Consider the following 17,230-nt stretch of genomic DNA (forward strand, 5'->3'; position numbering starts at 1 on the left):
TATAAGTAGAATTGTTTGTTGGAAAACAGAAAAGGAAGACATATTTATAGGAGATTTTTGGGATAGACTGGTGGACTCAGCTTTCCAGGAAAGATAAGTTCCGTTGGATCTTGACTTGGTTTGGTGAGGAGAATGGTTCTTCTCCGGGGGGGGGGGGGCATTGTACAGTGTGGTTAAATTTTAGGAAAGGAAATGTTAAGTGTTCCCAAATCAAATGCTTCAATTTTCAATGTCACAACTTTTCCGACATCAACAGACCGACCATAGTACCAAAAGCCCTAGATTTCTCTTCCTTCCAGATCCAATTCTCAAATGCTCGAAACCGACAGGTGGATCGACCGACATGAATAATTGCTCTCATCTTTAACTTCTCGATTCTTAATTCGTTTTATACACTATAGAAAAAGAAACGGTTACACTTAATGGCATGGAACCAATCAGGACTCCTTTTCTTGCTCTTTATGCAAGAGCGCCCTTGCATCTATCATTCCTCCTTTTAGAGATTAATTAATTAATTTTCAGGGAAATGGTGATCAAAATTTTTAGATTAATTTTCCTACGGGCTGAAAGCATCCTTTCATAGCATTCATTTGGAAGGCCCTTCTACAGATAGGGTGTGTACCAAAAATTAGCCTTGCAAGATCATCCTAATCTAATCAAGGGTGGAGGGGAAAATGGACCGACAATGTTTGTCTATCCCATTTTTTCCCTCCACAAATGGCTTGGTTAGGATGATCCTATAGAGCTGATTTTTGGTACACATCTTATCCATGGAAGGGCCTTCCAAATGAATGCTTTGGATCCCTCAAAAAATGTGGAGCCACATGTGTATTTGAGCTATAGCCCAGGAACACTTTCCTGAAATGTTATAGGTAATTATGGGATTTTTTATTCTACGTGGCTGCGTGCACATGAAGTCCAATATTTTTCAAAAAGTACTATAGAGCCCACTTCACAGGACGATCCAAACTGTTCATTTGTTGGGCCACAATGTAAATAGGCTGCTCCACGTAAATCATCTCCATAGGATTATCCAAACTCTCCGATCTACAATGGGATTGCCCATTATAGAACCTCTATAGATCGGAGGGTTAGATGATCTTATTGAGACGATTTATGTGGTGCCGCCTATATAGGGTGTGGCAATGAACTGTTTGGATTATCCTATGAAGTGGATCCCAAAATACCTTTTGAAAATACTTGACTTCACGTGCACACATGATGGCTGTAAATAGTGGCCCCACTCATCAAAACATGTGGTGCTAATATTGGGCTCCACTGCTTTAAAATATGAGGTGTAAAGTGTGGGCTCTTCCTTATGCATGGGTTAGGGGAGATGGTAAGCCCTACCTATCAAAATATGAAGTATAAAATCGTGGGCCCCAACATTCTATAACAACGATTCTGTGCCCCCCCCTAAAGCAAAGTCCTGCTTCATATATGGATAAAATGACACAAATAGATCATAAACTAGATGTGGAGATTTAGTAACTGAGCTAAAGCAGTAAAGACTAAAGAATGAGAATTGGGTCCATCTCTGACTCTCACCCCACTATCAAGGTGATTCGGAAGATAAATTCTCAAATAAGGGTAGGAAACGAGCTTCTAGTATTCGGGTTTTGCTATGAAGATGCCTATAGGACGTCTTGTCATGGTGGGGCTTTACAACATGGACCTCGTCTTGATCCCTCTTGATAGGCAATCGTAAGAGATCAGGTAACCGAATGAGTTTTACCTTCAATCATTGGCCAAAATTGGTGCCGATGCTCAATCTCACGGTTGTCTCAAAGTGAACGGAGATGGGGGACTCATGATCATAGGATTGGGCGGCGTCTATGGTCGTGATCAAGAGGGTTTGATGTTGGGGAATTCAAGCAATAAGGAGGTTTGAAATTGAAAAATAGAATGAAAGAACTTGAGAGATGGGAGAAGGCCTTGAAGGGAGAAACATTAAAATCAACAACCGTAGAAAGAGGGCTGGAGAGATGTAAAGGTGAACATCCTTTAAGCTAGATAATGCGGGTGCTTAAGAGGGAAGAAGAAGAAAATTAGAACACAAGAACACAACTTAGAGAAGAAGAAGAAAATGGGAGCAAAGCTCAACCCAATTGATATTCCATCAATTACATAAGTTTACCAACATCCAAAATCCCCTCTAAAGATGATTTCTAACTCTTTAAATAAAAGAAAACAAAAGCAAATTCGTTCAAGATCCTCCACTAGCTAGCTTAGGGACTAACATAACATTAATTGCATTGGAACTCACTAACTTTGACTGTTTTGGGAACCCACAGACACAGTCCACCAAAACTGTCATAACTTTCTACCATCTTATCCAATTTTCAAGCACAAATACTTGTTGGAAAGATCTCAAAGAGACCTACAACTTTGTCGTTTACCACTTTCCATAATTCTTCCATTTAGAAGCTCAAAAAGTAGGTTCAAAACGGGTCAGCAACATTAATGAGGGACTGCACCTTGGAACTCCACCAAAACCACCTAGGCATGACATGGCTACCATGTTGGCACTGCATCATTATCTCCGGGTGAGAAAGAACTCGCCCACGAGTTCTCATCAAGCTCTTCATGATAAGTTGTCAAGCCATCTTCCTCATCATATATGGGTTGATTTGAATAGTCAATAAGATCCTCATCATATATGGGCTGATTTGAATCATCAACAAAATTATCATCATTTTCTTCATCACCGAAGGCAACTACTTGCCTCTTTGGATAATCTTTGAAACGATGGCCAACTTGACCACACTTGAAACAAGCATTTGAATTGTTGGGACGATTGGGCTGATTTCCAACTTGATGTGTAGGGGCTGATTTTGTAGAATTTTTGTTGAAATATTCGGACCTTGACTTTATACCTCCACCATGTGAAGATTCACCTTCGGAAGAAGGATAGAGACTACGAACATCCACATACTTTTTAGCACCACGCAGAGAAAGCTTAGCCTCCACCTTCAAGGCTAGTTGATAAGCATCATTGACGCTCAATGATCGGTGCATTTCCACCTCATCACGAATGGAAAACTTCAAACCATCAACATACCTTGCTACAAGTTGATCTTCACCCTCTTGAATATCATTATGAGCCATGAGTTTGTAGAATTCTTCGGTGTAGTCCAACACACTCTTGGATTCTTGGCGTAGGTTGTTGAATTGAGAAAAGATAATTTGGAAAAAATCCAACGGAAGAAATTTCTCCTTAAGCCTTGACTTCATTTTCTTCCAAGAAGAGATCTTACGCTTTCCTTTGCGGATTCTCATCTCTTGAACCTTATCCCACCATGTTGAAGCGTAGCCACGAAGCCTTGTAGCCACAAGCTTCACACGTTGGCTTTCGGGTGTCTCCTTGTAATCAAAGAACTTCTCAATGGCACTAAGTCATTTAAGAAACTCTTCGGGTTGTAGACGACTATGGAACTCCGGCAAGTCAATCTTGACGGTGTCGAAATCATGATAGAACCTTCCCAACCTAGCCTCTTCAGGAGTATTGGCAAAGGGATTCACATCGGATTCATCACTAGAACCTCCACGGCTTGTCTACCATGCTCACTACAAGCCTCTTGGCGTTCAAGTCGCATGGTAAGTTGCTCAACTTGTCTTCGAAGTGCTTGAAGTTCATCATCTCTTTCATCTCTCAAATCTTCCATCATTTGGTTACCACGCCTTCCTCTACCTCTTCGTGCCGCCATGAGAATCAAATCGAAGCTAGCCCAAGAGAGTAACGTTGGCTCTGATACCAGATAATGCGGGTGATTAAGAGGGAAGAAGAAGAAAAATAGAAATCAAGAACACAACAAGAGAAGAAGAAGAAAATGGGAGCAAAGCTCAACCCAATTGATATTCCATCAATTACATAAGTTTATCAACATCCAAAATCCCCTCTAAAGATGGTTTCTAACTCTTTAAATAAAAGAAAACCAAAGCAAATTCGTTCAAGATCCTCCACTAGCTAGCTTAGGGACTAACATAACATTAATTGCATTGGAACTCACCAACTTTGACTGTTTTGGGAACCCACAGACACAGTCCACCAAAACTGTCATAACTTTCTACCCTCTTATCCAATTTTCAAGCACAAATACTTGTTGGAAAGATCTCAAAGAGACCTACAACTTTGTAGTTTACCACTTTCCATACTTCTTCCATTTAGAAGCTCAAAAAGCAGGTTCAAAACGGGTCAGCAACATTAATGAGGGATTGCACCTTGGAACTCCACCAAAACCACCTAGGCATGATATGGCTACCATGTTGGCACTGCATCACTATCCAAAGAGCACCCTTAGTTTGTTTTGAAAACCAAACGAAATGAATAGAAGACTAGTCCTTTCCAATGCCATAAGGTTACATAGTGTCTATTTTTTCTTGAATAAAATAAGGTGTATTTCCATGGGTCCAGAATTGAATCTTTCCCCTGTTTGGTGCAAGATTGGGCAATGCCTAATGACCAAACGTTGGGAACATGATATTATAGAATAATTTGATCTATTACCAAAGGGAAGCCGGTAAAGGTAGTAATCTATTTTTGTTTAGAAGATAAATTAATGACTAGTGAATGAATGATGTCTGATAGGCCTAAAATCGGTAACAGATACGGCAATGAAGTAAGAGCTGAGCTGGAGGACCCAAGGAGCCGAAGTTAAGGAGCCGAGTCTTGCACAAGAGCACACGAGGTCAGAAGACCAACCCGGAGTCGTTGCTCCGGACGGACCCTTCGATACTCAAGTCAGTATGAGCAGGAGTGCAGAGCTAAAAATTTAGGAGTGGACGCGTCATATTCAGTTCGGCTTGGGCCGGACTGATTTTTGTCGTCTAACGGACGCGCCATATCCTGGTCGGCTGGGGCCGGACTGAATTTTGTCTTTTAGCGATTCAAGCTATATCCTGGTCGGCTTGAGATGACAAGATTTTTGTCCAGTAGCGCATTGCGCTATATCCTGGTCGGCTGGGGCCGGACTGAATTTTGTCTTTTAGCGAATCAAGTTATATCCTGGTCGGCTTGAGATGACCAGATTTTTGTCCTATTACGCATTGCGCTATAGCCTAGTCGGCTTGAGATGACCAGAATTTTGTCCTGTAGCGAATCACGCCTAGTCCTGGTCGGCTTCAGATGACCAGAGTTTTGTCCTGTAGCGCATTGCGCTATATCCTGGTCGGCTTGAGATGACCAGAGTTTTGTCCTGTAGTGCATTACGCTAGATCCTGGTCGGCTTGAGATGACCAGAGTTTTGTCCTATAGCACATTGCGCTATATCCTGATCGACTTGAGGAACGGATGAACCTTCTTCAGGTTAAGTTTTACCCACGTGTTATATCCAGTTTGGCTGGAGATGTTCTGAACGACTTAGGATGACCAAGTTTTATTGAACTTGCGTTTTTGCAAGGATTTGGTTTTCTGCGCGGGCCCGTTCCCGACCAGGAGTGCGCTCCCGGTCTTTGTGGAGACGAGCCGGGGCGAACCAAGCAATGAGTACCCAAGTTTTAGCGAACTGGGTTTCTGAGACGGTTTGGTTTTTCTGTGAGGGCCCGTTCCCGACCAGGAGTGCTCTCCCGGTCTTTGTGGAGACGAGCCGGGGCGAACCAAGCAGCGAGTACCCAAGTTTTAGCGAACTGGGTTTCTGAGACGGTTTGGTTTTTCTGTGCGGGCCCATTCCCGACCAGAAGTGCGCTCCCAGTCTTTGTGGAGACGAGCCGGGGCGAACCAAGCAGCGAGTACCCAAGTTTTAGCGAACTGAGTTTCTGAGACGGTTTGGTTTTTCTGCGCGGGCCCGTTCCCGACCAGGAGTGAGCTCCCGGTCTTTGTGGAGACGAGCCAGGGCGAACCAGCAGCGAGTACCCAAGTTTTACTGAACTGGGTTTCTGAGAGGGTTTGGTTTTTCTGCGCGTGCCCGTTCCCTATCAGGAGTGCGCTCCCGGTCTTTGTGGAGACGAGCCGGGGCGAACCAAGCAGCGAGTACCCAAGTTTTAGTGAACTGGGTTTCTCTGAGATGGTTTGGTTTTTCTGCGCAGGCCCGTTCCCGACCAGGAGTGCGCTCCCGGTCTTTGTGGAGACGAGCCGGGGCGAACCAAGCAGCGAGTACCCAAGTTTTAGTGAACTGGATTTCTGAGATGGTTTGGTTTTTCTGCGCGGGCCCGTTCCCGACCAGGAGTGCGCTCCCGGTCTTTGTGGAGACGAGCCGGGGTGAACCAAGCAGCGAGTACCCAAGTTTTTGTCGGCTCTTTCGTGGGTTTATGTTTACCCACTCTTAGGTAATTACCGGATTGCCCCTGGGCCGATGCTGGATTTGTGGTGGGCCCTTCTGGGGCCACGTGTCGATAGCTAATTTGTTGTTGTTTTTCATACCCCATCAGTTGCCCCCCCAGTTCTCCAAGTCATTGTAGTGATTTGAGGAAGTGCGATGAGTTATATTCCTGAACGGTAGAACGAGCCGATGTTCGGGACGGCTCGATGAAATGAAGTAAGAGATCCGGCCGGGACTGACAAGGAATTGAGGTGTAAAATCTGTCCGGGCTGAAAAATCTGTTCGGCTAAGCCGTCTGTCCGGCCTGGGAATCTGTTCGGAAAATCTGTCCGGCTAAGCCGTCTGTCCGGCCAGGAAAATCTGTTCGGCCAAACCGTCTGTCCGGCTCGAAAAATCTGTTCGGCCAAGCTGTCTGTCCGACCTGGGGAATCTGTTTTTTGTCGTCTAGTGGACGCGTTATATTCTGTCCGGCTTGGGCCGAACTGATTTTTGTCGTCTAGCGAAAGCGTCATATTCTGTCCGGCTTGGGCCGGACTCAGTTTTGTCGTTTAGCGAAAGCGTCATATTCTGTCCGGCCCGGCTTGGGCCGGACAGATTTTTGTCATCTAGCGAATGTGCAATATTCTGTCCGGCTTGGGCCGGACAAATTTTTGTCTCGTGGTGGATGCGCATCAACAATAGTTAAAAGAAAGAATTAGTTATAACAAACTTCATTTTTCGAGAAAAAACCTCAAAGTTATAAGAGCTTGTTAGTATCTTACAAAGCCAAATTTTGATTTTGCCCTGCTATGTTATTTTTATTAAAGGAGATGCTACAAATATCTCTTCAATATGTATTTCGTCCATGAGAAAATCCTCTCATATGTACTTGTAAACATTCTTGATTAATTTAGGCAACTCCCCTGTAATGAGATGCAAATATACATTGGTCGGCATACACAATGTATGCTCCCTTATACAATTTATCCTCTATCTTACATGGTATCAGAGGACAAACAAATTTCCTTGTTGGCCGATCAATCCCCTCTTCTTCTTCCTCCCTATCTTCTTCCTCATGTCGTCTAAACCAACTATCTAGTATGGAGAAGTCAGCTGCTGCCCAAGGATCCAACCCGGCACCCGGTTCTTCGATGAAACCTCTCCCTCTGCCAAAGTTCATTCTCACTGTTGGCTCCTCTAATTAATCCACTCAACCCTTAATCATGATTTTCTCCCATGGAATTAGGCTTGCCAAGCTCTGCATGCGTGGTTCAATGCCACCCTCGCTGAATTGTCAAACATCATTTGCCTCGCATTCTTTGGCAAGCTCTCGAAACGGCTTTCTCCACACACTCCACTGCTCGTGTGGTGCAACTGCTATCTCAGCCCATACAAATATATAAAGATGATGGACATTTAAGATGAAACTTCAGTGCTAGAATAAGAACGGATAGACAGTAAGAAACTATTACATAGTGACATGCACATGTGATTCGTATTAATATGTATATGTAATAAATATATTTATATAACACATACATGTATAGTGACAAGCACATGTGATTCGTATTAATATGTATATGTAATAAATATATTTATATAACACATACATGTATAGTATACCACTAAGACACTAAAATTTTCTCATTTTTCTTCACACCGTGATAACTACATTGATTACAAAATCTAATTTTGTTTTTCCTACATGTTTGTAGATGGAAATATTTTACAAAAAGAAAGAGAATTTTTTTTCTTCAATTGTACATGTTTGCGATATTTTTGTGAAGCTTGTCACCTTTGCTATGGATGTGTCCTAAAAGTTCTCTTTATGGAAATGGAAGCGAGTTGTCGTGTTATGGCTGAATTCGTGCGAAAGATCCCTCAGATGTTTGGTAAGTAAGGGTGTTCCACAGTAGAATACCCCTGCAATTCCATGAATAAGCAATTGAATAAGAACATTAAACTGTAAACAAACCATAGATCGCTTGGGCTATCACTTACCAATACGAGAAGATTTGTGGGTGTTGGACAGATCGGTGAACACTTTTCGCCAATTGGGTCTCGCAAAGTGCGTTCGTATCTGCCATTTACACAACATTAGAAATCAAACCTGAACACATTGAATTTTGCTACTCCTTGTTGCAAAATTCAAACCACAACAAAGAAATGATCCAAACCCCACCATGACCCAAAAATAGGTGCATGAAAGACCTGTCATAATTCAGAACAGTTTTTCAGCTCTTAGTGAAGACAAAAGTGATATAACTTCACAAGAAGCCACCCAGATGCAAAAAGATAATGCTGAGATGAACAAGGTGGACAGAAGTCCTCCACATCCTAGATTGGATCGAGAGGAGTAAGGTGGAGGCATAATGGAAATTGACAAGAACCTCAAACTCTATGATGCAGAGGACCTCGATGAGGCAAGGAGCGATGATACAGAAAATTAGATTTCTGATGACGAAGAAGAGAAGAGACAAGAAGATGGTGAAGAAGATCACTCCCAACAGAAGAAAAAAGAAATCCCCCATCAAAGGACTTCTAAACCCCCAAAGGTTGAAAAGTTGAGGAAGAGCATGAGAGCAAGGAAATTTAGCCAGAAGATGGAAGAAGTCTTTGACCACTAGGGGCTAAAATGGGACCCGGCTCCAGAGTTCACGTGTATTCTCTCTTGTTGTGCTTGTTTTAAGTTCCGATATCAAGGATATCATGTCCTTGTTTGTTCTGCCCCCTTCCTTAGCCGTTGTTCACAGGACTGGGGCGACCTCTTCTTCCTTTTACTGTAACATCTTTCTTTAATCAATATACAGGTAGGGGTCAGCCTAACCCCAGCTTACGGATCAAAAAAAAAAAAAAACTGAACACATTGCATTGAATTTCATTATGAAAAATCATTATGTAAATTCCTCATGGAAGAATGGGTACCCGGCTTCCTGAGACAATGTCAACTCCATTTTTGGCATGTTGTAGGGACTGAACCATGGCAATAAGAGCAGACCGTGCATCTCCTTCTTCATACACACTAGTCAAGTAGTTGTGCATTTCTATAACATGCTGCAATAGCCAAATGTTTGTAGTCAGCTCATGTAAAGTTTAGGTGATGGGAAAACAGCAGCAGCTGTCTTGTTGAAAATTGTACGTTTTTATCACTCTCCACGACATCATTCATGACACCTTTGAACCATTCGAAGGAGCTTTGTTCCCTTGTCACCCAGTAGAAGTAAGCCCTTTCAGGACCTTTTACTTTGAATTTGTGTGAACCTGGTGTATGCCCATTTGTTGACTCCTACATCATCAGTTGAGAGTAATGTTAAAATATCAGGACTTGGATGGAACCCATCTAAGGACTAGGTGGGTCCAGTTGACAGAGTCAATAAAAATACTGAAGAGAAAAATGGATGAATGAAAAGAATAATGAAGAGAGAAACAAAAAATATTCAATGGGTTTTAGAGAGGTATTTTCTTATATTTTTGTTTCTTAAGCAATGTTGGCTATTTTCTAGAAATACGCCAAAAGGAGGAGGAGAAGAAAAAAATAAGTAGAAAAGAAAGGGTGAAATTCCCCCAACTTGTTCCTTTTAATGTTATTTCTTCAACTTCGCTGAGATTCGGACCAACCACATGAGTTTTTTAACATCAGTTTTGCAGTCCTTTATTGTACTAATTGCCATAAATATCTTCAAATTCGATATTAAACAATGTTTACTCACCAAATCGACAGTATTTGACTTGATATTATTGAGGAGATCCTTTAATATGCTGATAAATGGAGTTGCTCCGATTCCAAGCCCAATAAGCAAAAGAATGTGATATTTCCTGTAATTCTGAGCAGGGGCTCCGAAAGGCCCATCAACAAAGAGCTTTGGAAATCTGCAACAGAGAATATTAGACGACCGCAATTATCTTGAGCAGTCTGATTTCAGGAGAAATGTGCATAAATAATTCAGTTTCAATCACCTGGCCTGAGTAATTGCGTCATCCGCTATTACTGTGGTTTCAATTCTTCCAAGAGTGGCCTTCTTCTGGCTAATTGGAGCTTCGCAAACCTGTGTTGAAACAAGTCAGGATTGCATACTTTAAATTTTAAGTTAGACCTAATGGTGTTAAGGCACTCCATCTCTACTGAACCTTTTCAAATATCTTGCGAAGCTCTGTTGTCCAGTCTCCCAAAGTGCGGATATGCACACTCAAATAGTCATCTCCCGGTGCCGAAGTGATGGAAAAGGGATGCCTGTTGAGATGGAGATAAGAAGCTAAGTATACAAAATTAACCCAGGAAATTATTAGTGTCTTTTTATCCATATTGTGAAGATCCAGATACCATTCAAATGTTGACACATCTGGACACTTGACGAATAGGTACATTCCGCTCTTGTACTTAAATCCAAGAGGTCTGCTCATATACAATGCAAGGACATTTCCTGGATATATTGCTGCCTGTATATTATGCGGCATGGGGGAACAGTAAGTCTAATGATCCATGGATTGGTTTAAACTGAAAAGACCATTCATCCATTACCTTAAATGAGATTTTTTACAAAATAATTTCAAAGAACAGACCTTAATAACACTCACGTGACGGTGTTTTTCGCGAAATGCTCTGATTAATCTCTCGCTAGTGTAAAAGAGGAGCGGGATCATTAGATACATCCATGTCTGCAAAGATGTCGTGGAGTTCCCGGTTAACATTGGCATTTTTTTAGTAGAGGTTTGGAGAGAAGATTCGTATATGAAAGAGGATGGTGGGACTTACTGTCTTTTTGTACCACTCCTTGGTGAGAAATATGAAGTAGGAATGAATAATCAGAAGCACATATACAAGAGCTAGAAGGTGATGGGCATACCAAAAGGCATTGAATCCCGCCAAGTGACGGAAAGGCCATGACAACTTGACAACATTCTTTCTAAATGAATGTGTTGCTAAAGTAAAGGAAAATGCCATTATGATAACCATGAAAAAACCAGTAGCACCAGGAGTACTGGATGCTAAATAGGCAAATGTGGGCTGCTGGTAATCAAAATTGGGTCCTAAAGTTCTAGTGAATGTGTTATTTGGGCATGTAACCAGTCTTGGAAAATCACACATTAGATGAAATATTGTATGAACAAAGGCCCCGATAGCAATTCCCAATGCGATGACCTGCAATTCCGATGAAACAAATGGAAATCAATAGAGTTGGGGCATTTTCATAGCTGAATTAGTCTGGAATTTGAGCAGGCCTACCATGTGGAAATTGATGTTGTCGTCAAAGGGGATAATCAAGCTGAGAAAGCTTGATCTGAGCCTGGTTATGGTGTTTCGACAGACAGGAAGGAGAATCAATGCCATGTTTAGTTTCGTGGTCTCCGCTGCACCCTTGGCTACACAAACACAATAGCCCATTACTTCAAATGCAGCTTTATGCTTATACTGGTAGAATTTCCATGTGAAGAGAACCATATTTGCAGTGAGCCATAGCACAAGGATCCATATTCTCTTCCAATTCTCGTGAATGATATCCGAGGTCCTGCTGAGGAAACGGTTAACCGGGTTTCTATATCGATGTGGGATCATTGTCATGGTGAGTGTTTGGCTGCGTTTACATTTGTTTACCCTTTGTTGTGAGTTCACCATTCCTTGAAGTAAGGTCTCAAGCTGCCAAATCTGTACAGAAACAAAAAAGAATATCACATTCCCACCGACCAATGTTAATTTCCATATTTTTATTTTTTAATATATAACTTAGATTTATGCATCGCTGGAATAGGTAAGGTAATTGTGCTGCAGATTCATTGGCTAAACATGCTTGTTCTACTAGACTTAATTGGTTGGATCTCCCAGGAGACACGAGAGGAGCTGTTAGATGTGATCAGCTCAGTATTCCTAATGTTTTTTTTTTGAAAGTTGACAATTTTATTGATGCTATGGAAATTACAATCGGGGACCAGAGGTCCCAACGTGCATTACATAGTACCGAGTAAGGATGGCCAGGGGCATATCCCTTGGCCAAGAGAACAAAATAAAATCTACCATCTTGAAACCTCTAAGGAAAGAAAAATCTTTCTTCTGTTTCACCTTGCAATTTCACTATATCCCTTCCTTTTCAAGATCTTCTTCAGCCATGTTCAATGAGAGACCATCACCATGCGTTAACCTTTCCTATACATAACCCACTTTAGATTCCCTAAAAAATCTAAACTATATACTTCCTGTACCATCCCCTGCACATTAATCTTCGTTGAATATTCCGAATCTACAACCGACCTATACACTAATTTAAGGAATTTCCTTACAGTCTTTTTACTTTCTCCATCCATCAAAACTAATTCCCACCTCCCAAAAAACTGACAAAAAACTTTAAGAAACCATTCACCAAAACATCACTTAACTCTTATTCGGAACTTTTACGCACACTTTCTCAATTCCCTCAGTAGGATCCCAATCCCAATCTGTAATTTCAATTCCATTTCTTTGGAAAAGAAGAGTGGGGCGTACTGCGGGAAAGGAACCTCTTCCACTGGGTCCAACCGGATAGCTATCAATTCCTTTATCTTCTGAATGCAAATAATTTGCTTGGCCTCCCAGTCTAGCCGTCACAATTTGTTTGCATTCCCCAAACATCCTCTGAAAAAATGAAGCATGTAAACTGGAGTACAAATATCCGTAATGTTATAGGTACCTGTTATAGGATAAAGTTCTTCCACGTTGGCCCTGTAGTCTTCCTGGAATTGCTTCCATTGTCTTTTGATGATTCCTTTTATCAATTCTGGTAAGGTGGGAGCTTCCACCGAGGCTTTTGCTACACTATATTCTAGGTTTCTAGCCCAACGATGATGCTGAAACCATTGCGAACAATCAGATATCTCCCTCTGTTTCCTCTTATATGTTCGAAAATCTAATGAAGAAGGAGAAGAGGCCATTTCCTAAACACAGAGAAATGTTTTTTACTCGCCTTTACCTGAGGAAGACCCCTATTTTATATATATGGTGTAACCACCCAAAACTTCCTATACGTGGGCCCCACAACCTGGATACCTCGAATGTAGCAGATATTAAGAGCTTAATTTTCGTTTTCCATAAAACTAATCATGATAGCGTCAGAGATATAGGTGTCGTCACCGCCCTATTCTTGCACTAAAAAGACACATATCATCCCAAGCACAAACCCCAAGGAAACCAGATAAAGCTTTTCTTTCCTTTAGATATTCTTGGATCTAAAATCTATCCGTATCTGAGACGTGGGTCAACCGCCGCGGAAATCCACCTCTGAACCCATTCAGATAAAGTTAACTCAACTGTGACCGAATTTCTTCCAAATCTGGTACCTTCATTAGCTCTTTTTCCTTTCTTCCATATTACAATTATTCCTCCAACCTTGCCAACTGACAGTAAAGCAACCCATTCCTGGTGATTCCTCCCCCACAATTTGTTGATAATTTTCTCTTATTGTCATCTCCTGATCCTCTTATGATTCAAAATCCTATCCTCATTAGGAGCAAGGATTAGGCTCCCAACGAGTAGGAATTTTAAGTTAAAAGGAAACCTCCGCCCTTGGGAAAGGTTTGTGAGATTTAACCTCTTCCAAGGACCAGGACGAGAATTTACCAGACAAAAATAGGGGATGAGAAATCCTTTCTCCTAAGTGCTCAGAATCATGTTTTTCACAGCTATTAATTGGGTATTCCAAGTTAAAGACCTTACCTTTCCTTCTTCATTCACGCACAGCATTATTGCTAGTTCTTAAGATCCTTTTTTTGAAAGTAGGCCCTCCCGTACTGCTCTTAAGAATACCCAGGGCCCACTTGACTTTAGCTTGTAATCCAAGAGGGATCGTAGGTACCTTGATGTTATGTCTTTTCCGCCAATGCTTCTTTTCTCCAACTATCATTTGATCTGCTCGTTTAGCTGTGTGAGGATTTTGAACTTTGAATTTGAATTTTGAAATTCCCACGTCATGGGAGGGCCCCATTTCCTTGACGTCATGTCTCTTTCTACTTTCAGCCGTTCCAAAGCCAAGATCCTTACTGATAGCTGTAGGGGAAGAGAGGTCCATTGGATCTGTCGTCGGCCTCGCCCAATTCTCTCCCCTGCAATCGATCGTCGCTGGGGGGCCCCTGACTCCGGTCGAAAATTTTCCAGTGGCACTGGAGGCTAATTCTGGCACTCCAGTCCCACCCAAAATTCAGAATTTTGAACCCGAAGTCTGAAGAAAGGAACCGAAAACTTCCATTTTGGGGCGATACTTCTGGCCATAGCGTAGCTCATGCTTTGTCCGTTATTCTTTTCCATTTTTATTTCCAGCACTGTTCCAATACTCCTTCCCAGGGCTTCAACGGTGGAAGTTGCCCAAACATGGAGTGGAATACCATAAAACTTAACTCAGAATTCCTCCTCCCCTTGTTGATAATCATGGTCCCACTTTTTAAGGAAAAGGAGGTGACCACCATACGTGCCAACTCTCATTCTTAAGACTTTCAAAGCAATATCCTCATCATCAAAACATAAACAGGAATTCATTTTTGGCCAAAATACTAGGAGTGGTTAGAGACAGAATGCCCCAATGATTCCAAGCCCAGATTCTAAGTTCCTCAGTACTCCCCACATTCTCCATTGTTTTTCCTATCAGGCAAGCTTTCAGGGAATGTCGCCAGCGGTCTACTTCCTTCCCTGAGATTTGAATAAGAGGTAGTCCATTTTCCAAAATGGTTGAGATTTCGCCTGATTCCGGCCACCTGTCATTTGCAATTACCCGAGCATCGTGACTTATTGTGAACGGCAAGGAAAACATCTTCTGGTGCTGGGGATTCGTACACCATCGGCACTGACCCCTCCAACTGAAATTGAGATATTCACAATATATGCACTTCCAATCCTTCCGGCCGTTCCACCCCTTAATCCGATTCCTGCCATTAGGCGCCCATTCTCCAATCTTTTCGCTTTTCCTAACCCTATTCCACTGCGCTCCGTCTCCAGGAGTCACTAGATTCACTCCAGTTGCGCCCGTCTTTTCTTCCCCCCCAACTAGTTTCATTCCATTCGCTCCAGCTTGCTGGCACCTTCTACATCTAATCCTCCATCCAAGGTTATGGTAATGGCATTGCAGGCATCACCAACCTCCATCTATTCCCATCGAAAGGATCACAAAATCCCTTCTCCTTCAGGACAAGTTCCAATCTTTTAGAGAGACTGACATCAGTAAGATACTTATCTAATGTTGAGTTAGATAAGTATTCAGTATTGTGATGTTGTTTCTTTAGTATTTTGTTTGGGTTTCGGAGGCGAGGTGGCATGTCATCTTGTACTTCTTTTATTTCTATCAATAAAATTTCAGGAACCGCCCCGGGTTTCTAGATAAATTCTGGGTTTAAAATAACTTAGATTCATGCATACCTATATGTAGCCATCTATTCTGGGTTTAAAAAAAAATCTTAGATTCATGCATACCTCTATGTAACCAAGATGGTCAGGGTCAAGCTCCTCCATTATCAGAGCAGCATAGGTTGCGGCATGTCTCTTGAGCTTCACTAGCTTGTTCTCAGAGGCACTCAATTCAATCACCTTTAGGTTCAGGAGCAGGACATCCATCATTTTCCAAGAAATGGTAAACAGGACAGAAACTTACAGGGCTGTTTGTTTTATCCCACCTCCTTCACCTCATCTTCTGAAAGCTTCCCATCCCCGTTCTTGTCGCACCTGTTGAGAATCACACAAACTTTTGAAGTATAAATGATTTAAGAAATCACCTACTCTATAGCTTAAGCTTTTGGAGTAATTGGTCGTTTCACATGGTATCAGAGCTATTGCCTCATGGCATGTCCTGGGTTCAAAACCCAACAACTCCTTGATATTAAAATTCCATGTGTATGGACAACCCCCAAAAAAAAAGAGGCCACGCGTGAGGGAGAGTATTGAAGCATGACTGATTTAAAAACAACCACTCTAACAGCTTAAGCTTCTGGATTAATTTGTTATTTCACACAAACCCACCTGGTTCTGATTCCCATTTATCTGAATTCTCAGATAAAAAAAAAGAGGGATGTAGGAGATAGTATTCTTACATGTCAAAGAATATCTCTAGCCGGGAATCGAAGTTCTGATCTGCCATTTCTTCCCAAAACTCCCTCAATTCATCCTTGGATATGCTGGGTTTCTTTCCCAAGTTACGACGTCTAGCTAGGGCATCAAAGAGGTCCTTCGCGAACTCCTTTGAATCAGCCATACCTTAATTACCCCCAAAAAAAAAAAAAAAAAACAAACAGACCCACCATTACCTAAAATTCAAATCATAAATGGCCTCAAAAACCAAATAATAGAATGCTCTCACCAATGCAACACCCAAAATTCTCTTTGGAAAGCAGTCCATCCTGGGCGAACTGGTGAAACCGCTTCTCGACGGAATTCCACCCATCGCCATCTTTACCAGCGGATGATTTATCGAGGAATCGCAGGCCTTTAAGGCCTCTTTCCACACTGGATTTCGTTCTATCCATACCCGCGGGGGTTGCAAGTTTTACCTCGGTCTTGTCTTGGGATGAACAGATCATGTTATTCAACAAATAGTTGGTTTCTCTTTGGGATTCTGATTTCCGGTAGAATATCTCTTCAATTGTTTGGGGAATGTTGATGGGGTTTTGGGGCAGTGTCCATTTGGGAGAATTTCGTTGAGCTTGATCTTCCACACCATCTGTTCTTTCTTTCATTTTCTGCAACTCCATGTGAAAGACAGAGAAGAAACGGTCAATTTAGGGTTTGTTATGCAGTTGCATATAGACAGGAAGAGATGGGAATATCTCTCGAACAATAATATAGCCGTTGGAGAGGGCAGGTATCTCGCGGGAAATTTAAGGCCAAGTGCCTCTCTAAAATTTAAGGGAAGTTTGATGAGTAGGCGTAGGACTCGTATTTAGTCATCCCACCCATGATATTTGATCCAACGGCAGCACACTTTCTGTTGGATCCAATATCAAGGGTTGCACTTCTCTCGGACCACAAATACAAGTTTGTACTCCCATTC

At 42.0% G+C, this 17,230-nt stretch overlaps 1 protein-coding gene across 1 annotated transcript; it reads right to left on the reverse strand.

Annotated features, from left to right (window-relative positions):
• Positions 1 to 6,979: 6,979 nt before the first annotated feature.
• On the reverse strand, positions 6,980 to 16,945 carry LOC143877449 (putative respiratory burst oxidase homolog protein H). The gene is made up of 16 exons (XM_077379490.1): positions 16,541 to 16,945; positions 16,275 to 16,437; positions 15,861 to 15,909; positions 15,661 to 15,774; positions 11,461 to 11,880; positions 10,990 to 11,376; positions 10,797 to 10,892; positions 10,558 to 10,673; positions 10,365 to 10,467; positions 10,194 to 10,282; positions 9,947 to 10,106; positions 9,376 to 9,522; positions 9,162 to 9,290; positions 8,238 to 8,316; positions 8,032 to 8,159; positions 6,980 to 7,613 (listed from the first exon to the last, which is right to left on the reverse strand). The coding sequence occupies exons 1-15, from the start codon at positions 16,929 to 16,931 to the stop codon at positions 8,050 to 8,052; spliced, it is 2,553 nt and encodes an 850-aa protein (XP_077235605.1). The 5' UTR covers positions 16,932 to 16,945; the 3' UTR covers positions 6,980 to 7,613; positions 8,032 to 8,049.
• Between the last annotated feature and the right edge of the window lie 285 nt (positions 16,946 to 17,230).

This window comes from Tasmannia lanceolata, unplaced genomic scaffold (assembly GCF_043159265.1).
Source record: "Tasmannia lanceolata isolate RefF3 unplaced genomic scaffold, GAP_Taslan_0.1 ptg000005l, whole genome shotgun sequence".
Classification (NCBI taxonomy): domain Eukaryota; kingdom Viridiplantae; phylum Streptophyta; class Magnoliopsida; order Canellales; family Winteraceae; genus Tasmannia; species Tasmannia lanceolata.